Here is a 22,011-nt window from a genome sequence, read left to right as displayed (position 1 = left end):
AAGGCCCACTTTATGTTTCGGGCAGCTGAAGGACACAAACAAGAACAGGGATGGTTGAAAAAAAGCTGCTGATGTAAACAAACAATTTTGGAAATGTTTAAATCTGTATGATTATAGCCTGACAAGAACTGGACTTTTGAGGCCAGTACCATTATTGAGATTTGTTTGTTTATATCAGCCATAAGTATATATTTTTTTAAAACTTTAACAGTCTTGATATGAATACCTTCGACTTTATCCAGGCTAGTAGCAGGACTATGAACGGCAATATTAGTCTGTCAGCTAGTCGAGTGTCCTTTTTTTCACAAATCCAATGCCTTCTGGGACTTTCGGGACTGAATCGAGTGGACCGTGTCTGCGTAGTTGTTGGAAGTTGGAGAGTGGAAATTGGGAACTGACACAAGGAGGGAGCGGAGAAAAAGAGAGAAAAATCTAAGACTGTTGGCTGACAGTGAAAAATGCTGCAAACCGACTGATTTGTTTTCAAAATCAAGTGCAGCTACAGCTAGAATGGGTAGACATGGATAACGAATGATGGCAAGATGTTTTTATTATGGAAAGGCTGGCTTTTTTTATGCATTGGGGTTGTGCGTTGATATTTCCATGTTTTGGTGCAGTTGTTTGTGGCATCACTGGGGCTATCAAAAGTGTGTTGTTCTGAGCGTCAAAAGTTCTGTCTGCCAGTTGCGCAATATTTAGGGTTAGATTCCTTTAATATTAGATAACTAATTATAATTGGGCACTGATAAAGTTGTCTTCCTACAACGGAGAGGTGGAGGTGGGTTTGGTGGGTGTGGAACCACGGCGAAGCTGCGATGCTTACGTCTGGGTTGGCATCACAGACTGGTAGGCATACAAAAAAAACATCATCCTTATGGCACTCAACACAGTAGCAGTTGGTGACCCATCAGAATTTCTTACTGCCCCCCACAATCAAGGCAGTCTAGAACCGGGCCTGTCGGCGGGTCTTATTTTTGGCGCTAAGATGAGAAATACAGAACCTTTTGTCCGCACCACCTGCTGGCGTCACTGGGTCAGCTGGTTGTGGTGCTGTGGGAGGGCGCTTACATAGATTTCTGCATGTGCATGTCTGTACTGGATGTTGTCTGAATTGGTGAAATAACACTGTCTGTGTCCACTATGGGGCGCTAGAGATCCACCCATCAATCATATGTATTTGTAATTTGTATGAAAAGTGCTATAAATAAAGTCAGATTGATTGATAAGAGGCACACTTCTTGTGTCCAGTGGGAGGCGCGCTGATAGTGCTCGGGATATACAAAAAACAAAGAAGAAGAAGGAGGCGGTGGCCCTTTTTTTATACGTCACACAGAATATGCTGCGTCACGGAGATACACCGGAAGTAACATCCTTGTGTTGTCCGTGCTGCAGCCATGAAGACGACAGGAGGAAACTGCTCTGGACAGTCAGAAATAACGATGGAGGATGTACAAAACCTTGTTAAGAAGAAAGATGAAATAGAAGAGCAGATTAAAGCTTATTACGACGTTTTGGAAGACGTAAGTTTGGCAGATAATCAGTTAGCTAACAGTCAAGCTAACCCAAACAGTTGGGGGAACATTAGCTAAACACGCCCGTCTGTCTTTACTTTGTTTTCAGCAAGGTGTCGGAGTTGAGGAGCCCTTGATTGACGAAGAGGGCTTCCCCCGATCAGATGTTAATTTATACCAGATCAGGACGGCGAGACACAACATCTCATGTAAGCAGCAGCGCGTTTGTTGTTGTTGTTGACGTTTGGCTAACTTCGTCTGTGGACCAGTGACGTGAAGCAGCACAACTTCTAGCAACACAACCTGTTAACTCAATGTTAAAGTCTGTCATGGTAATTCACGAAGTGTACCTAAATGTAATTGTCAGTAGTGGTTAAATTCTAGCAAATAATGTGAAGCCAAATTGCTTCCATTGACTTAACAAGCGCAGCACTTATAAACTCTGTTGCAACTAGTTCGCCTTCTGCAATCTACCAATAAATACAGAGAAGAAGAAGAAGTGGGAGTCGTGGCATATCCACACAATGTAGACTGGAGAGTCACACATGCGAGTGTTGGTGTGGATGTTTTTTGTTTATTTGTTTTTCACAGTTTCAGAGGAAGATATCATGATTCTAATACGTATTTGTAATCACAAATCTTATCAGAGCTCTGGAATATGAAGTCATCCATCTTTGCTCTCAGGTTTCCGTAAAGCAGAGGTTATGAAGTCCTTGTTAAATTATCAGTTATCTTATTGGTATCAGCCATGAGAAGCAGATGATTATCAGTTATCAGTATTGGCTGAAAGAAATCCATATTGTGCATCCCTGATAAGCGTGTCAATTTATTTCTGATGGTTTTCATTTTTGATTAATCAGCTGATTATTTTCCTGATTGTTTTGTTTTGTTCATTGAATCTGTAAAATGTAGTTTCCATCAAAGCAACCCTGAACTCTAGACGACTCGTGACATTTGTTTAATTTGCTTAAAACCGTTCATTGATTGTCAGAATAGTTGCTGATTGATATTGTGTTGATCGACAAATCAACAGCTCTACATTTCAAGTTTTTTCAGAATTTTAATCTATTGTTGTTTTAAAAGTGATGCTTTGATCCTTTCTGTTAGGCCTGCAGAACGATCACAAGGCCATCATGGTGGAGATAGAAGAAGCCCTGCACAAGCTGCACGCACGAGAGAAAGCGAAGCGGCAACAGGATGAGACGGAAGCCCAGGAGGAGGCGATGGAGCAGCAGGTCACTCTTCCTCCTCCATTTGCACGAGTGGATGCTGTGACACAAGGCTCACCTGCCTGTGGAGCTGTAAGTAATGTGAACTATATTTTTGTGCCTGGCTGTAGATTTCGATGAATGATCACCATTCTTTGAAGTTAAGATGTAAAAAGTAACTGTTTTTGTTCCTGTGATTTTTTTCCACAGGGGCTCAGAGTCGGCGATGAACTTATTGAGTTTGGTTCTGTGAACACAGGGAACTTTCAGAACCTTCAGAATATTGCCTCTGTGGTACAACACAGTGAAGGGGTAAGATACAAATGGCTACTTTTTTGGTTCAGCAGTAAAACTAATTTTAGTGTTGTCATTTGGCACCATAATAATGTTGTGGTCATTGTTTGATTGTAATGTAGTTTGATCTATGAATAGGTCTAAATCAACACTAGAAAGATATTCATACTTGAAGTTAAATGATCACAACTTTTGGTCGCATTAGAAAAAAAGTCTACCTGTAATCACAGCTTTTTCTTAACTCCAAAACAAACAGCAGTGTCTTGTCCTTCTACAGAAACCATTACGTGTCACAGTCATCCGGGCAGGCCAGAAAGCTCAGATGAGCCTGACTCCGCAGCGATGGTCAGGCAGAGGTCTGCTGGGGTGAGTGCTACAGACACAGATCAATGGATTTTGATTGTAACATATTTTATCATTTGCATGTCCAGTAGAGCAGCTGAACCTCAGAAGCAAATAAAGCTGTGAAGTTTACAGGAGCAAAGCTGCTGAAGAGATTTTAGTGAGCAGAGCAATTATGTTGGTCTTAGTGCGTGTTTCTAAATTGACAAAATACTCTATACACACACCCTGAGATGTATGATTCATGATTTAAATCATTATTTGTTGATATTAGCAGGTATAAAGTTGTCCATATGAGTCACCATCCTGTCTTTGTTCTCTTTTTCAGATGCAACATCGTTCCACTTCATCGATGATCACCATGACTTTGTGCAGAATTTAAACTGTTAAAGCCTTTCCTCCACTGATGATGATACCCCTGGGTGGATTCAAATGGACTTTCTACACACTGCAGACATTTCTTCTTCCACCTCTCCATTAGAGAAGTCATGCTGAGTTTTCTGAGCGATCGCTAAATAAACATTACTAACTTACAGTGCTCTGATTTAGAATCCTACATGCTCAAATAATTCATGTAACAAATGGCATTGCAGTTGTTTTATTGATCTATATCTAGTGTGAGACTACCACTAATTAAAATGAAGGATTAACTAAGGGTATCCATCAAAAGTCTGTGTGAACCTGGAAGAGCTTTGAGATATCTTCTACTGATCTGAAATGATGAACAGACTAAAAAGCAAAAAAAACCCAAATGATTTCCTTTACTGCCATCATCAATAAAAGACTTATTTTAACTCTTTGGAACAAGATGAACCATCAGATGTTCTGCAGCAGCAAATGGAATCTTGTCAAGGTGATGAATCTCTACAGAAATGTTTATTCAACATGTAATTAAATATTTTATTTTGAGTGAAACTTCTTGAAGTTGAATATACCTTCTTCACCTGTTTGAAAGACGCACACTGTTCTCATTGAGTCCATTATTTCCTCATTTCCACATAACAATGAAAAAAAGCTGTGACAAACATTTTTATTAAAAAAGTTACTACATTTACACCTGAGTGGATAAACCTTTCCCAACACAATGAAATGCCAAAAGTTGTTGTGTGCCAATTGTTTCTATTAATATGAACTGTAACCCAATCTCAGTGAAATTAAGACCTGTTGACAAATGTTGTATACATAGAACACATTTTCGAATGCCTGTTTTATATGTTAAATATTTGCATCTATATTTAATATCCAACATTTGTCAGGAAGAGTTGAGGTGAACTTCAAACTTTAATACTCAAGGATTATTTTGAGAAATGCTGAGTCATTATGTTCATATGGCCTGACTGTCTCCAAGACATTTCCAGGATATCAATGATGTCTGTTACAAATCTATACCAAACAAAATGGTATAATTGAATATCAAAAAGGAAACTAACAAAATATATCACATAAGTACAAAAATCATGTAGACTGCTTGAGTTTCTTCTTCTTGGGCTTGACCATCTGCGGCAGCTGGATTTTGAAGGCAGTCCTTAAAAAAACAAAAAAAAACAAACAGATTTTAGATTATAGATAGTTTTAGATTATTGACAGTGTTGAATGAATGTGAAATCACATTACATAATTTATTTTTGTTACAGAATTGTCGCAGCTTCAAGATATTGCTTAATAAAACTTTTTTTTTTTTAAAACAAAACACTCACTCGCAGGTTGTACAGATGGGGCTGAAGTTGCAGAATACTTCAAAAGAAGACAAGAGGAAGCATTAACATGGAAACACTGTAACTGCAGCTTATGCCAGAAATATGAAACCTGTTGCTGTGCATTTCAACAGGGAATCAAACTTACTTGACAGACAAACTGAGCACACATAACCGATCTCAATGAGATTACGGTGGCAGAAACATGCAGCTCTGTAGTCCACGTGTGCAGGCGGTGGCAGCACCAGCTGCGAACGCTGCTCAGAGTCTGGCAGGAACACCCACTGTTCAGAAAACATTATCATCAACACAAAGCAGGCCCTTCTACAGAAAGATAAGACTATTACAGAAGTGGAAATCTGTACCGCACACTCACCAGAAGGTATTGAGCCAGGGCAATTTTCTGTGGTATCTTGAGGTACAATCCTCCAGTTATATCACAGGCCTACAAAATATATGAAGGTAAAAAAAACAGGGTATTTATATATAAATACAGTGTATAGTTTAGTTACAACACCAAACTCTGGGTATACCTTTAAATACAATGAATATCTGAATTCCTATATTGAAAACCAAATACCAACCCGACAAATCATTATCCTAATTGTCCAATATCTGGCGTACGCTCTACCGTCAATATCCTTACAAATCTAGAAATATTTACCTGCTGAAGAAGACCTGAGTCAGAGTCCAACACGCAGGCATCTATCAGGATGTTCTGTTTTAAAATACAAAAAAACAAATCAAGTTTTTCATTTAATAAATACACAGGTTACAAGACGCTAACAGAACAGAAAGCCTGGTAGGATGAATGTTTTTACCTGCTTCTGGGCTGCAAAAATAACATTCATGAAGTTCATGTACTGGCGGGCACAGTCCTCAGCTGCTTTTACCACCTGTCAAGTAAGTTAAAGAAGATGTGTCAAGGAAAGTAAAACAAAAAAACTCATGAAAAAATGTAGACCATTTAGGGCTTACCAATATTCTTGACTTTATCTCCTGTCCAACTAAAAAAAGAAAAGGCAAATTTAATAAGGATCAATAAGAAACACTGCGCCTATTAGAGAGCATTATTAAGCTTGATAATAAAAACTTTTGAATACCTTCCACCTCTTTGGAGACCCTGTGAATATCTGAATATCAAAAGATTAAGAAATACAAAGTGTAAATCATACAGGGAAAAAAATGATACCGTTCTATTAGACTTGGACCAGTTACACCTGTGCCTTACAGAGTGTAGATGAAAATAAAAGTGTGAACATATGAAAATAAAGATTTGTGCTCAGCTTCTTTTGACGTCTGCATGTCATAGATGAAAACTGCAAACCGCTTGATTGAAAGGATACAGCAGAGAGCTTTGGCAAGTGATCCGGCCAACAGAGTCTCAGTTGAATTTCCCCTCACTTCAGCTGCAATCACATAAGACACCAAGTACATTTTAGCGCATCACCGACACTGTGGAATAATTTTAAAATTCCAAAGACAGTAACCCTTTTTTGCCCTTAGTATGCTGAAAAAGCCTGGAGACTTAAATCTTATGTATATATTTGTAAGTTTGTTTTACTCACACAGAAACAGATGTGTCACTTACTTTTCGTCATAACATTCCGGATTTCTTCGGCGATGAAGTTATTGGCAACTGACAGGAGTTCATATTTTCCATCCCCGCTGGAGGACGCATCTTCTCCACCGTTGTCCCCACCTCTCCAGTTTTTGTTGGGATACAGGAAGTGACTGAAATATAATAAGCAGGAAAAATGTTCGCTTTTATACAGTAACAGGAGCAAAACGACAATCAGCAAAGGGCCACAGGTCAGACTTGAACCCTGGGCCACTGCAGCGAGGACAGGACGTCAGAAGTATTTGCAGCAAATTGTACTTTTGCTGCAAATACTTCTGTATTTTTGCTTTTGCAGAACAAAGGCCTGTGTGGGATACATATGATATTACATCACAGTTTTAGATTGTTAATATTTTTGCATGCAGCGGTAGGTAGCATTTAAATAAGTTTAATTAACAATTTAAAATACTGTCCGGTAGTAGACCAGCGACACTCGACTGAGGAAACCAGCTAAAGAGGAATCACTCTTTGACAGAACTGCTAGCTCATGACATTTGAAATGTGGCAAGGACCCTAAATACACTGTGTTTTTGTAGGGCTCAAAAGCAAAAAACAAGCCAAAGTGAAAAAGTAAAATTCAAAGCTGCTTGAGAAGTAACAAGGAAACAGAGCTGAGGAATAAATGTAGTGGAGTAAAAATCTGAATATTTCCATCTGAGCTGCAGCTGAATTGAAGTATGAAATATGCACTTCAGTCTAACCCTTTGTGAGATGTACCTAGTTACTTTTCAAACATAGGAAATGGTTCCATATAATTACCTGTCTTGACAGTGACTAGCGATGACAGCCAGCTTGTTTGTCCTGGTCATGGCCATGTGGGAGTTCCCCAACACCAAGACTGCATCCAGACACTTTGAAAGGGTGAACTGGGCAGATACAAGAACACGGATGTGTTTTACAGCCTAAGCAAAACTGAAAAACACCACAGTCTGCAAAAAAATAAATAATTTACAAGTCAAAATGATAGCCAACAGACTTATAATACTACCTCTGGCTCACGCTGAGCTTGCTGTCCCCACCATATCGGATTCACATCCACGACGATGACCAGCAGGTTGATTTCATCCTCTGAAGATAATTAGGAAATACATTAAAAACACGTACAATGTACATCATAAGACATGCAAACAGTGAAATACACGACCTGAATTATCTGCACCAGGCATGCTAACCAAAACATACCTGAAGCCATCACTGCAAAAATATTAGTTTGAAAAGAAGAGGGACCAGAAAGTGAGAAAGCCTCTCTGTTATTGTTCTGGAGCTTTATCTTCTGTTAGCGTCCATCTTTCATCTGAAACGTCACAGGAAGGCCAAAAAATAGAGTTTTAAATCTGAATATTTCTACAATGAATGGTTTAGTAGAAACGGAGCAATTTATGAAAATACAGCCAGTTTCGCTGCTTCTTTTACCAACAATATCGGAGCGTCCACCATATTGCGGCGTGTCTGACGTCATCAGGACGCGACCATGTATACTTTTCGGTCACGCGGCGCGCTGCTGCTCCCTAGCGTCTGTTTTTTTCTGTAGCGTGACTTCAATTGATTAAAATATTGATTTGTTCTGCATACAAACAGCCTCTGTGATCGTTACATGGCAGGTCAACTATCTGCTTGTTATTATTCATAATGCAAAAACCTGGAAGTAGCATTTCAAGGCTGTAGTTAGTTAATGTTGCACCAATTCTGATTATTATACAGTACATTCAATCTATGAAATGCTGAATATTTAACACACTCTCTCACTTGACAAATCTTAATCGTCAAAGTTATTTGAATACATAGCTGCCCAATAAATGTAATTGGGAAAATGCTACAATACACCCCTCTGAAATACAGGGGTGCACAAGTATTAAGTGACAGGCAGGTCTGTTGTACTTCATAATAACACTTCAGTGTAAAACACAAGCAGAATTTTGAGTTACAGTTACAACAATCTCTCTGAATATAAAATGTTGCAGCTAAATGCAACAAAATCTGATCAGATCTTTATTTCCAAAGAGGATCTTCAACTTTATTTGTCCCTGAAGGGCAATGGGTTTTGCAGCAAGGCATTAAAAACAGGACACAGATAAACAAATAAAAAAATAAAATTTACTAAAAAGTCACTGTAACATTTTTGTATTGTTCTTGACTTACCTATTATGTTCAGAAGAATTTAGCTGTGTATAAACAGACAAAAGACTCATAATAATATTCTGCACATTGTTTACAGTGGGACCAAAATAAACATTATATTTAGCATTAAGTAATAACAAACTGTAATATTATGTTGCAGTGCCAGTTCTGTCTAAAAAAAAAACCCTTCTGCAATATCAGGTGATAGAAAAAGCAGGAATGATTTTATAAATGCTAAATACAGTACATCGTATACGTCATATTACTGCTGAGCCCAGTGTCTGCAGGAGTGTCCTGTTTCTGTCATCTGTCCTCCATCGGTCTCCATCAGACCACAAGAAATATTACTATTTGCTTATTATAAGTGTAAGTGTAAGCAAATAAAAACTCAATATTTCTCTGTATGTCAGACTGAAGCAGATAAAAATACACTGCAATGACACACATCCTGCAGCTACAGGTTAAATTACATGACATTTTCACCTTGATGGACTCAGAGAACTCTTTCAGGCTTTTTGGGTCTCACACATATCAACAGTTTTTTGATAAACATATTATTATTGTGACAAATAGATTGTGAAGGCCTTTAATATGCTTTCTGATGAAAGACAACAAAACATCCTAAATCGTCCCAAACAACTGTAAGAAGTCCTTGAGCTATTTCTAGGTCTTGGGTTTTGGCTGGGCCTTGAGTAAGACGGTCCTATATCTCTCCGTTTGGTAGACATCTGAATCAACAGCCTCACTGGAGTCGTTCAGTGTGACGTATACATCCCCGTTGACCTCGGTGACCTTGTGAATCCTCTGTTTGACACCCTTGGAGCGCCAGTATGTTCTCAGGGGTTTGGCTGTAGGGTCGTCCACAGCTTGGTAAAGCCCTTCCCCCTCTGCGAGTGTGATCTTGTACTTGTGCCACGGACACACGATACACATCTGCCCATTAAACTCCTGATGTTGACGCAGCATGAACGCGGTTAGAGAGACCAAACAGTAGCAGCGTTAATGGCAGTCTCACAATAAACCCACAGGAAGAGCTTTGCAATTAACAGACTACAAAAGAAGTGGTAATGATCATGGGAATTATGCATTAATATTTCATGACAATATTCAAAGATAATAGAGCACATTCACCTCGATGTCTCCGTTCTGCAGTGCACCGCCTGAATCTGTTGGTGGAAAAACAAGTGTCATTACAGACAGCAGTGTTTCTTAATCAGTGTCTCAAATCTGAGATAAGCATTTAAAGTAAAACATCCGCACACGAGGAGCTTACGGTAGCAGCGCATGTCCATTGCATGAAGCCGCCCCTGGTGGTGCAGGACCAGTACATCTCTGCATCCATTCACAAGCTTGGTCACTCGCCCAGCCCTGACAATGTCCTCCTTCTTCCCGATGAAATGGGAGGCAGGGGGAGGAGAGGAGCGGGAGGGAGGGGGAGAGGAGGGAGAAGAGGATGTCTGAGAAGTCTCCTCCTCAGACGACATGTTGATCACTTCTTACAGCCGGACTCCTGATATGAATAAGAATATGGTCATTTTAGTTTCAAGGACATGAGAAATAACAAAATACATACGCAATAATGAATTTTGTTTCTACGCAGAACTATTAGTTAAAGACTGGCCAGTGTATTAGTAGGCTGATATTATTGGAGTATATTGGCCTATCATAGATACTGAGATGGACCTAAATGTTGCCTGTTGGATATGAAAACTTATTATATATAATTATAATAACACAGTACAACTTAAAACTAACTTCACCTCGGTGTCAATGGACAGGGCTCAGACCTGTGAGTCTACAGTAAAGCGCTTCAGTGAATCAGAGAGAATATGAAAGTGCCTGATTCTGCTGAAACGTGTTCCTGATGTTTTGAGCATCTTTACTTTCATCTTTATTTTAAGGAACAGATGAAAACCTGCATGGATATATATTTAAATAAAATGAAAAAAACATAGCTGCTCTTTGATTCAGCTCTTAAGATGTTTATAACTTTTTAAGTCAATCCACCTTTTGTGTCGCACAGTTCACGCCTCTGACACTGAACGTCACCTCTAATTTGCGCAGTTTGTTGCCATGGCAGCCTTCCGCACAGATGGTCCGGCACCTGCTCGCTGATGATGCTACTTCGGGTCCATGTGGGCGGAACGTGTCGTCTTATCTCACGGAAAATGACTCGCACGGATGTTCTGGTGCTTTATCTGCATCACGCTGGCCGGCTGTATTTATTTGGACTTCGTCGTCAAATTATAAAACGAAAGAAAATCCTCGCTGAAGTTTCAAGAGATCCGAAGACGCGGCGGGTTTGAGGAAGAGCCAATGTTGTGTGTTACATCAAATGTCGTCCCCAAGGAAACACGGGCGGATGAACCGGATTACACGGCTTCTTTCACCTTTATGGTTCAGAGATTGTTTCACATTATGTCTGAACATTTATAAACTAAATTGCAAATATAGGGTGTGACAGGAACACCTAATGATCACATGCATGTATTATTATGTTGTGGTATATAAATATACAGTGTAGAGGATTATGGCAGAGACTTGTGAGGGTAAAATAACCATAATAAGAATAATAGAAATACCACAAGTTCAAATATGAAAATAAAAGAAAAACACACATTTCATAATTTTAATTAGATCTTGATATTTTCATATCATCTTTTTATTTAGGCTTCGAAAATGTCACATCGTGTTTTTGTCTCGTCTGTTTTCTTTTTATTTTCCTTGATTGATTGATTGATTGATTGATTTTTTTCTCGGATTCTACATTGTACAACATAATGGGAGTAAGCATAATTACCACTTTATAATCATATCTCACTACAGAATAGAGCATATGTTGGTTTTGCTACCTGTAATCATGCTCTCTGCAATATATTAGCTACAGCTTGTGGAATATCACTAATAATAATGTGTTTTATTATTATTAATCCCAGAAAACACATCTATCAATGGTCCATTTCTCAGCTCTGCTTGTGGGGCAAATGTTTCAGTGGTTTAGTCTGAGGAGGCTTTTTGTCTAAGCAGGTCTGTCGGTGGGCATTAAGCCCTCTGAGGGATTATCTGCCTCTATCATGCTGAACTGAGCGTATTTTGACCGGCTGTCTTTCTGCGTTTACGTTTGATAACCTTCTAATAATTTCTGCGCCCCTGCGGATGAGTCTGCTGGTCCAGGAGCTGCTCCTCTCTCCCACAGCGGGGAAACAAAAAGCGCCCTCCCCCCCCTGAAAACCGTTTTCGTCGTTATGGAGACCCACTGTGTGTACGGAAATAGTGATACTACTCAAGCGAGCAAGTTTGTGAAAAATTAATGCATTTAGTAAGTTCAGGTTGTTCCTTCAAAAAAAAAAACAAAAAAAAACGAAAACGAAACGTCTTGTTCACTCATCTTGTCGATTTGCAGGGAGGTAAGTTTCTGTTTATTCTTTCCTTCTAGAGAAAACTTCACAGTCTGATAGTTACAAACCATCACATAGATCTCATCTCATGGGTCTGTACAGGTGTCACTTTACCTGTACTGTATGCTCAAGGGTCAGAGAGGGAACTTATAAGTGAGAACATTTACTCATGCAATGTAGTTAAGTGAAGTCTTGATACACACTTTCGTGCATTTTCTGCTACTTTAAACTTCCACTGTACTACATTTAGAGACAAATATTGTACTTTTTCTCCACAACATTTATTCAATAACTTTAATCGCTTTGCAGATAAAATGATGCATCAGAGCCAAAGTTGCACATTATGAATTAAATGATTTTATTGACACTCTGATTAAAAAACACACTGATCCTGATAATCAGAAAAATGCTGAATATCAAACCCGATAATCCGCCAGACTGAGAGAGAGAGAGAGAGTATACAGTATTTACACCATGTTTTATAAACTTTCACTTTTGATACTTAATTATATTTATTGGCAGATATTGCTGTAGATACTTAAGTTAATGTAATATCAAATACTTTACAACTTTTACTCAGGTACTACTTGTATTCTATTTGTGATTTTCACCTTTACCACAGTTATACTTTAACATGATATCTTTACTTTTACTCAAGCATGACTTTCGGGCACTTTTTGCAACACTGTTTATGAATAAATTGGCCATATATACAATTCAAACTGCAATCTTTGCAGAATCATCACTAGCTGACACTTAAATCCAAACATGTGTGTACTGTAGACACTGTAGCTCAGCCTAAGCGGAAACATGGAACTCTAGGAGTGCGACAAATCTGAAGCAGTGTACAGTTTCATAAACACAGTAATGAACAGCACTCTCAGCACCTTATGCATGCATATGAGGATGGTGTCATTCGAGTGCCACACAGCAGGACTATAGCAGCTGTCAGCCAATCTACTGTAGAAGTCAAGGAAGCAACAGTTGCATGCCTGTGTCTGCTATATTTATCATATTTGCTATGTTACAGAAATGTGTGACATGGCTGCCCCGGCTCCATCCGGGCCGAGTGTCACATTTCAGCATCATACAGAGTCCTGTGCTCTTGCCTGCCACCATAACAGTGCAGTGTGGTAGTAAAGACACAGAGACCAAGCAGACCACGGGCCATCAGTGTCCGGCAGGAATTCACTGAGGGAGAGAAAAAGTGAGACACGCTGTCTTGTAAAAAGCGGCATGCAATTCAAGTTTGTAGTTGTTCTCTGTTATTTTCTGAATGAGTTTGGTCTTTTGTCATAGAATTACTCTGTTTTTACAATAAGCTCTTGTAGGTTTTGCTTTGTGTGATGGAGAGACCAAAGCGTCATGTTTGCCACTCGCAGGGTGGGTGGAGTGAAGTAAAAGAAAAAGAGAGGGAAAAGGAGGAAATGACGCTTTGCTTGTATGAGTGTCTGAAAGCGGCTGGGCTGCAGCGTCACTATGCCAGGTAAGCTCACCCACTCACAGCACATCCAAACTCACATCTGCCCTTTCCTCTCCTCCTCTGACCATCTGTCTCCTGTTCTTCAGGTTTACCTCAGTAGGTGTTCATCGTGCAGCCCACCTTTCAGGGCTGACCATGGAGGACTATCCCGTCTTGGGAATACGCTCTATGGAGGACAGGACTCGACTCTTTAATCTGGTCCAAATGCTCAAAACCGTTGACCTGGAGAGCCTTGAAGATGAAGATCATGATGATTATGAAAGGGATGGTGTTGTGGTGGATAGTAGCATTAATAATGATGTTTGTAGACATCCTGATGAAGATGTTAGTGATGATGAGGATGTGAAGGATGCTGCTCTGAATGCAGCCAGTTTTTCCAAACCATCGTGTGTTCGCAGAAGACTTGATTTCAGCTGTGAACCTATCGATCATCATCAGAAGCTGTTTTCTCATCCAGTAGGCAGTGAAAGTTATAACAGACACAGTGAGCCAGGCCAAGGACAAGGATCAGCCATACCTGTGCAGCATGACCATGATAGTGTGGTGGTATGTGGCTGCAAAGGGAGCAACAACCACAAGCTGGAGGTCCACGGTCATCAATCTAATCATCACATAGGAGCAAACGCCAAACAAGACATCATGGAGGAACTTTCCATTAACGACTCTCACACCAGATTTTCAACAAGGTTTGCCTTATCCCACAAACTAAAGCCCAGGCCTGCAACAGTGGCATCGAGGAAGTTTAGCGACCAACCAGTTGGGCGCAAAGATAGAAAAGAAATATCAAGGAAGGAAATGAGAACTAACATCGCTTCTGAACACACGGCCAAGGCAACACCTGTTTATGAATCAAAGAGAGCAGCTGGCTACAACTACGGACTACCACTGAGCTCCCCGCTTGCCCCTAACAAAAAGTGAGTGCTGGTGGTTTGTATTTTCTTCTCTGCTTCCTCCATGCAAATTAATGTCTTTGTGAAGACAGCTATGGTATGTTAAATACATTCATTGAACATCGCAGACATTCAGAGAGTAATATAATAGCTTCAATATTTACACCCAGGGAAAACCTTTGTGATTTTCAAAATCACGAAGTTTACATATGATTTTGATTGTCTGCCATTGATGATTGGTGTGTGTGATTGTGTGTGTGTGTGTCCGTGTTGCAGGCAACCTGGGGCCCAGCGGATCAGTGTGTGTGTGAGGAAAAGACCTCTGACATGCACAGAGCACCGGACAGGAGAGGCGGATGTTGTGACAACTCTGAGTGGAGAGTGTGTGATCGTTCATGAAAGCAAAGAGGCCGTGGATCTCACAGGATACATACTACAGGTAGATACAATGTCCACAGAGGGGACAGTGACAACCTCGTCAGATCAGTGTGCTGATCTTCCTGTTTGTTTTGTTTATTTAATGCTTTGCCCCGATGCTGTTTTGTCCCTGCAGCACAGGTTCTACTTCGACCAGGTATTTGGTGAGCAAAGCTCCAATGAGGAAGTGTATAGAAGAACAGCATATCCTCTGGTGCAGCACATGCTCAATGGGTAGGGTAGCACTGTGGTATGGATGTGTGCGTATTGTCACTGTTGCATATTTTCCATCGGAGTCCAAATGAATGAGCTCTGAGGCTCGAAGCACACACATGTAGGTGTTAAATCTCTGTGTTTCTGTGAATCAGTGCTTCCTGACTCTTTGTGTTGTTGCGTGTGTGTCCATAGAGGCAAGGCGACCTGCTTTGCATACGGCCAGACAGGTGCTGGGAAGACTCACACCATGTTGGGATCATCACCTGGGAGACCGGGGTTGTATGCACTGGCTGTCCGGGACATTTTTGCTCACCTCTCCACCCCACACACGCGCTCACCCTTGCTGGTGTATGTCAGTTTCTTTGAAATCTACTGCGGTCAGCTGTACGACCTGTTGGACCACAGAAAAAGGTGTGTTTGCATCAGTGTTTTGTTGTGTTAGAAGAGGCTAACAGTGTTTGAGGTGGAGCTTCCTCTAGCTCATGTCCTCAATGCTCTATCATTGTCAGAGTGAACCAGGATACTCCAGGATAAACCATGATTTTCTTAAATCTCATTTCAACATATATGTTTCTCTTTCTTCTTTCATTAGGTTATTCGCCAGGGAAGATGGACAGAAGGTGGTTCACATTGCTGGGCTGCGTGATGTCAGAGTGGACTCAGTCAGCTCACTGCTGGAGGTTTGCTCCTTATTTATAAAGACTGACTCATGTCCATACTGTGCTGTCCAGGTGTTCTGATCATCACCCTATTTGTTAGAATATTTAAAAAAAAGACTTGGATAAGAAAATGCCACCAAAACCGAGAATTAAACTTTGCCTTAAATCTCTAACTTTAAGTCTTTTTTTATTGTCATAAGAAAACACAATACTACTCATGTGCTTAAGTATTTAGTGTTGAGTGCCAAACGTTGTAGCACCTCAGGTCAGCTATTTATGTGCCTACATCCCCCCAGATGCACCAGCAGTCTGTTGATGGCCTTAAATAATTGAAATATGAACCAGGAAGAAAATGTTGTGGTTTTAAATGTTTGAGGTAGTGAGTAGTACAATTGTTTTCAACATCATGTCTTTCTCCCTCTCTTATGTCTCTCCTCCTGAATCCTCTGTTGCTCTTATGAAGGTGATCTCACAGGGAACAGAGGAGCGCACACAGGGGGTGAGTGGAGTAAATCCACTCTCCTCTCGTTCCCATGCCTTGCTTCAGATTCAGCTAAGAAGTCTAAACCAGCAGGTAGCTGGTAGGTGAGTTATAACACAAGTTTATTTTTATTCTGCTATTTTTCACACAATTTCGTCCTTTCGAGGATTGAAATGCATTGCTGACATACGCGGAAATAAGCAAGTTATCAGTGCAATTAAATTCTCAGTCAAAGGTTTGCACCTACTGTGAAGCACTAGTGCTGTTATGTTGTGCATCAAGTAAGACAAGTTGTGTTGGTTAAATGTGGTTTAATGATTTAGCTAAGGAGGGTGTGTGTTTGTGTGTCTGTGCCAGCAGAATGTGGTTTGTGGACCTGGCAGGAAGTGAGAGAGCATCAGATACCAAAGAACCTGATCGGCAGAGTCGTATGGAAGGAGCAGAGATCAATCAGAGTCTGCTGGCGGTGATCAACACACACCAAGCTCACACACACACACACACACACAGATTTTGTACATAAAGGCAAAGACATTTTTTGCAGATATGGATGTAGTTTGTGTTTTCTTTTTTCTCAGCTTAAAGAATGCATCCGGTCTCTTGATCAAGAGCAGTCGCACACACCTTTCAGACAGAGCAAACTTACTCAGGTACAAAAAACTTGGTTGTGTGTGTTTGTTATACAAGTGTGCATTAATTTCATGGCATATTTTTTTATTCCAGTTTGATCAATAAACTCTCCTGTGCTTTGGATTACATTGTTCTTCTTCTAGGTTTTGAAGGACTCATTCATTGGGGACTCAATGACATGCATGATTGCCAACATTTCACCTGGTCACTTAGCAACTGAACACACACTTAATACACTGAGATACGCAGACCGGTAAGTGTTCGTGTGTACAATACATGTGAGCTATTGAATATGGGACATTTGTTTCTAGAAAGATGTTTTTTTTCTTAAAGCCTGAATGGATTTCATAATGACATATATTTTTAATTTAAAAAAGAAGTGACAGGGGCTGTAGAGGCAATGATCATTGGCTATTTGCAATGATGTCACATCTATCTGACTTTTCATAGGGTGAAGGAGTTGAGGGGACAGGGAGGACTAAGAGGAGGAAGGAGAGGCAAGACAATACCATCTCCAAAACGTAACCTGTCCAACAGCAACAGCGGCAGCGGAGCAAGCAGTACTGGCACTCGAGGAAAAAGTCCCCCCAAAAAGCCAAAGTTAGGGAGGCAAAGAGAGGTGTTTGGGCCCTCCACACCTACCTCAAGGGTGGCCACAGGAGGCTCAATCCTCTGCTCCACACCAAAGAACAGCAGATGGGGAGAAGAAACAAGTGCAAGAGGAGGAAAGGAGATTGGACTTGAACAAATTACACCAATCAGGGGTATGCTGGGAACAGCTGAGACAAGGGAGAAAAGGGAGAAAGCATGTGGGAGGGTAGGTAGAAGAGAAACATATGGAGGACCTGACAGTGCAGGTCATGCAAATGGTGACCAAAACATCAGGGCAGGGCTGGTCCTGGGACAAGCAACTGATGAGCAGCTCCACTTGTGGGAGCCACAGTGGGAATCTGTGTTGTACCGCAGAGGAAAAGCGAACCAGCCAAGCACTTTGCAAGGAGGGAGAGAAGGAGAAAGAAGATCAATAGAACGGAGAACACAAGTGGAAAGCAGTAGAGATACATATAGTGAAGTAGAGAGGCAAAGGGAAAGAGATTTACAAAAGGATGACAGAAGGGAGAAGGAGAGAGAGAGGCATTTGAGACAGTATCACCAGCAGCTGCAGCAGTTTATGCCCTCATCTGCTTCATCCTCTTTCTCTTCCTCAAACCAGGCCTCTCTCTCTTCCTTTGTCTCCCCATCATCCTGTTCTCCACTCCGACACTCTTCCCACACTTCAGTTTCTGCCCTTATGTCAGAAGAGGCTTTAGATTTACGCAGAACCAGGGTGGAGGTTAAGAACGATGGTAACAGAGAACAGAAGTTACTTTCCTCCCCCAGGGCGGAGATTTGCTCACAAACCAAGACCTCTCCAAGCTACAATAACAATAAGGGTGAGGTGGGTCATGGTGACTTGAGCGAAGTTTGGAGGGTATCTTTGGAAGGAACAGGATCAGGCTTTGGGCAAGAAAGAGGTAAAAGAGAGAAAAGGAGGTCACTGAAGACAACAGGTGAAGGAGTGGTCAGAGACAGAAGGCCAGCTGGGGTGGGAGGAGGAGGAGAGAGGAGGTGGGTGTGGGTGGTAACAACAGAGACAGAGCAGACGGGCAGGAGGACAGGTGCAACGACAGCTGATTTAGAGGCACTAAGGTCGTGCAATTGTGATTCAGAAGTGGGCGAGGAAGGACTAGATGCCTCAAATGTCTCAGCCGATGGAGTTTGGAGTACTGAGGAGCGAGAACAAGCTGATAGCTACAGTTTGGTGTCCACCCACAGCCGCAATGGCAGCAACAGCCTCTTTAACCACCCCTCTGTTGATTCCCCCCATCGAAGAGCTCCAGCAGAACGACCCCTCTCCCCAGCCTGTGATCATACCAACACACACTTGACCCCTGATAAACTCTGCGATCTCTCCCTTGAGTTAAAACACACCAGATGCACCTCAAACGCCCTGCCTCTACCGTGGCAAAATGCCCAACAGGGAGTGCCCTCAAGCAGCTGTAGACAGACAGAACCATTGTTTGCTGCTAATGCCAACAGAAGAGAGCTTTCGAATGCTCAGTCAACCGAGCTACCTCTCACCGCCCCCACAGCACAGAGTGGATGTCAATTAACGTATGATCCTCTGAATGTAATTCCTGAAATTCCAGCTCACACTCAGGTACACAACCATGTGGAGGCCAAAGCCAAAACATCTCTATCAGCTCAAGGAGGGACTTCTACAGATTCTCTCAGCTACACCAACGACCCCCTCAGCATGTCCTTGCTTCAAGTGGACCAACAGGTCGCCACGGCCTCGTTCCTCCAAGCGGAACAGGTTGACACCCGTTCGCTTGAGATCGAAAGGGGGAAAAATAAAGGAAAGGAAGAAGAGTGCCTCACATGTGCGAAGATAGCAGGGAAAGTTGTCGAGGACATAGAATTTCACCTGTCTTTTTTGGAGCTGCCTCGTGCAAACACCCACTGCCCTCCCGCCCCTGACACTGTGACAGCTGCTAATCACTCTGAGCAAAGAAAAGACGTGTGCTTTGCCACATACAAACACTGTGGAATAGGCAAGTGTGAGTAATTATGTGTGTACTCACTATTTCTTAAAACATTTCCATGTAAATGTTTTGTTTTTATGTTTTCCAGGTATGATGAAACCTCCTATCTCTGGGGTTATGTTGGGCTCTCTCTTAGACCAAGAGTACAGTCAGAAACCACAAATCACACCAGCTACTGATGTCCTGAACAACAAAGACCCTGCAACCCACCTTAAATCCTCTTCATGTGTTTCTGTGGAAACTCCTCTCATGCAGTCCATCTCTTCCCCGGTCCAGCACTCACAAAATCCAGTGACAAATGGTGCCACGCAAATGCCACCAGAGTCTGCACACGAAGTGCACAACAAACTCGCTTTTCCCATTTCAACACCACAGTCACTCCAACCAAATGTTCCTACAGAATCAAACAGTGAAAAGAAAACCAGCAATCTGCAAATTAGACCCGTCGTTCATCTGTCTACCTTGGAAGACGTGTATCACACCCAGTAAGTATGAGTAATCTCACAATTTTGCTCTCACATCCATCCAAAATGAGTGACATGGCCCCTGTTTATGAGAGACCTCTGCACTATAACAAGACTTGAACCATTATGAGGCTCATCTATTACTTTTTTTCTGATCCAATCTAACTTTAGGTGGCATGTTGTCCAGGCTCACTGGGAGCAGCTAGAAGAGATGGAAACTTTATGTCGTAAGGATGGAAGGCTTCTGGGCCAGCAGCCTGATATGGTCAGAATAACTCTAAGTCACATTTGTTTGCTCCTTCCTTTAAGTAAATTTTACAATGGTTATGCACTTTTATCTGTCCTCACTCTGTGTCCCTATTTTAACAGGCATTTGGGGAGTATGTCCACAAGCTGAGGGAGATCATGGAGAGAAAGGCTCGGTGTGTCCACAGCATGATAGCTCAGCTGCAGCCATACCTAAAGACCAATTATTCTAACCAACCACACAACCAAGGAGAGGATAAAGATGATCAAATAACTTCAATAAACTAAAAAAAAAACAACTTTATAAATCACTGATATTGGCATTTTTAAGAGTAGCCTGTACACTGATGAAATGTCAAAATGTCAGAAGCCATGGATGGTTTAGGAGTGCACTAACGACAAGACCTGTTTTCCAGTAGAAACAAATATATGTGTGTATGTATCACAATCAGAAGAGTATATCCATTTATGTGTGTCTGCATTCATCAGATTGAAGTGCGTGTGTGTGCGTGTTGTGCATGCAGACATTTAACTTCTTGGCCCTCATTCCTCCTTCTGATTCAGATGCAAATAATATGCTATGAAATTCACACTTATTTATTTAATTGAACCATATTTTGCTTGATTCTTCTTATGATGGAGATGTTCACCGGTATTTAGAAATGAAGCTTTATTAACTGTAGTACTGTATACTGTGTCTTTTAATTTAAATAATCCTGCAGGGTTGCATTTTTGCAAGACCTGTTTTGGCCCAAACCTGGGAGGTTATCCTTTTTTTCCCCCTCAGCTTTGGTCTTTCTATTTTTATTTCTTGGTCTACTACAAATCCACACATTATCATTTTGGGACATGACTTTCATATGGGATTGATCTTGGCTTTCAGTTTCCCTTATTTTTAATGTGTGCTTTATCTGCACCACCACCACACTGTCTGCACAAAGACCAGTACCAGCCTGATTCCAGTGACTAAAACTCTGACTCTGGAATAATGATACACACTGAACCAAGGATACACTGATTCCAACGTGTTGTTTACTGACTTGTTTACTTGGCTTGAGACAATTTTTGAATGCTACATTTTTCTTTATTTATTAGCAAATATTGCACTTTTTTGTGTCTTCTGAAAAAGCATTGTGATACCTCCTTTTTCATCTGAGTCACTGAAGCCACTTGGTTTTTGTAACATTTTTAAGGGTTTAAGATTGAATTAAATTTACTTGATGATCAGATGATGTTTCTGTGTTTTTTTTTAGGCAGCAAGTAATTTGTTAATAATGTATTTGTGGGATAGTGTGCAGATGTGTTGTTTGTTTCCCCAGTCTGCTTGCAAAATCCTTGTACTGAAGAATAGAATAAGAATAGATGTTTATTGGCAGTGTTTCAGAAACAACAAGTAGCATTTGTACAACAAAAGTACAATATATACAACCAGATATAAAGAAAAAAAGAAAATGTCCCACAGAGAGTTGAGGGTGATAGGGTTAACTGTCAGAGAAGAATGCAGTCCAAACACTGCGGTTTTCAGAGGTTCGCCTAGTATTTCAACATCGTCAAAAAAAACTTGCACAACCTGTTGTGGATCTAGAAAAAAGGTGCAGATTTTTTTTTTATTTTTGAAATAAATTTAATCATAACACATCAAATTCACTTATTAGTCGGACATCAGCTGACATCAGCTAGATAAGAGGAAATCACTTTACGAAGTCTTTGGACAGAGTTTTCCCCAATTGCTGGCCCCTGGAACATAGAGCGAA

The 22,011-nt window shown here is 41.0% G+C and overlaps 4 protein-coding genes across 11 annotated transcripts; 2 read left to right on the top strand and 2 right to left on the bottom strand.

Moving 5' to 3' along the window:
* The first annotated feature begins 1,329 nt into the window (after positions 1-1,329).
* psmd9 (proteasome 26S subunit, non-ATPase 9) lies at positions 1,330-4,101 on the top strand. The gene is made up of 6 exons (XM_037099129.1): positions 1,330-1,520; positions 1,621-1,720; positions 2,619-2,812; positions 2,930-3,031; positions 3,291-3,379; positions 3,684-4,101. The coding sequence occupies exons 1-6, from the start codon at positions 1,395-1,397 to the stop codon at positions 3,709-3,711; spliced, it is 639 nt and encodes a 212-aa protein (XP_036955024.1). The 5' UTR covers positions 1,330-1,394; the 3' UTR covers positions 3,712-4,101.
* A 270-nt stretch (positions 4,102-4,371) lies between these two features.
* On the bottom strand, positions 4,372-8,187 carry gtf2h3 (general transcription factor IIH, polypeptide 3). The gene is made up of 14 exons (XM_037099128.1): positions 8,084-8,187; positions 7,853-7,964; positions 7,659-7,738; positions 7,430-7,536; positions 6,641-6,783; positions 6,396-6,458; positions 6,153-6,182; positions 6,028-6,056; positions 5,871-5,945; positions 5,714-5,767; positions 5,426-5,494; positions 5,198-5,333; positions 5,053-5,089; positions 4,372-4,880 (listed from the first exon to the last, which is right to left on the bottom strand). Exons 2-14 carry the CDS (start codon positions 7,860-7,862, stop codon positions 4,811-4,813), a joined length of 903 nt encoding a protein of 300 aa, XP_036955023.1. The 5' UTR covers positions 7,863-7,964; positions 8,084-8,187; the 3' UTR covers positions 4,372-4,810.
* Positions 8,188-8,902: 715 nt separating this feature from the next.
* LOC119018872 (Rieske domain-containing protein-like) lies at positions 8,903-11,313 on the bottom strand. 2 transcript variants are annotated; one of them, XM_037096871.1, is made up of 4 exons: positions 10,796-11,313; positions 10,062-10,298; positions 9,920-9,954; positions 8,903-9,736 (listed from the first exon to the last, which is right to left on the bottom strand). In XM_037096871.1, the coding sequence occupies exons 2-4, from the start codon at positions 10,270-10,272 to the stop codon at positions 9,452-9,454; spliced, it is 531 nt and encodes a 176-aa protein (XP_036952766.1). In that variant the 5' UTR covers positions 10,273-10,298; positions 10,796-11,313; the 3' UTR covers positions 8,903-9,451. The 2 variants fall into 2 exon arrangements, with proteins under 2 accessions (XP_036952766.1, XP_036952767.1); XM_037096872.1 differs by having other exon boundaries at positions 10,838-11,232.
* Positions 11,314-11,729: 416 nt separating this feature from the next.
* LOC119020173 lies at positions 11,730-21,486 on the top strand. 7 transcript variants are annotated; one of them, XM_037099347.1, is made up of 16 exons: positions 11,730-12,195; positions 13,217-13,393; positions 13,569-13,672; positions 13,756-14,583; positions 14,836-14,998; positions 15,113-15,210; positions 15,385-15,603; positions 15,785-15,872; positions 16,315-16,436; positions 16,690-16,798; positions 16,911-16,982; positions 17,106-17,215; positions 17,413-19,556; positions 19,636-20,032; positions 20,183-20,276; positions 20,381-21,486. In XM_037099347.1, exons 3-16 carry the CDS (start codon positions 13,614-13,616, stop codon positions 20,543-20,545), a joined length of 4,668 nt encoding a protein of 1,555 aa, XP_036955242.1. In that variant the 5' UTR covers positions 11,730-12,195; positions 13,217-13,393; positions 13,569-13,613; the 3' UTR covers positions 20,546-21,486. The 7 variants fall into 7 exon arrangements, with proteins under 7 accessions (XP_036955242.1, XP_036955240.1, XP_036955238.1 ...); XM_037099345.1 differs by lacking the exon at positions 13,217-13,393; XM_037099343.1 differs by lacking the exon at positions 13,217-13,393 and having other exon boundaries at positions 13,518-13,672.
* Positions 21,487-22,011: the final 525 nt, after the last annotated feature.

Source organism: Acanthopagrus latus, chromosome 5 (assembly GCF_904848185.1).
Source record: "Acanthopagrus latus isolate v.2019 chromosome 5, fAcaLat1.1, whole genome shotgun sequence".
NCBI classification, from domain to species: Eukaryota; Metazoa; Chordata; class Actinopteri; order Spariformes; family Sparidae; genus Acanthopagrus; species Acanthopagrus latus.
The sequence above is the reverse complement of the archived record's forward strand: the minus strand, read 5'-3'. Positions and strand labels throughout refer to the sequence as shown.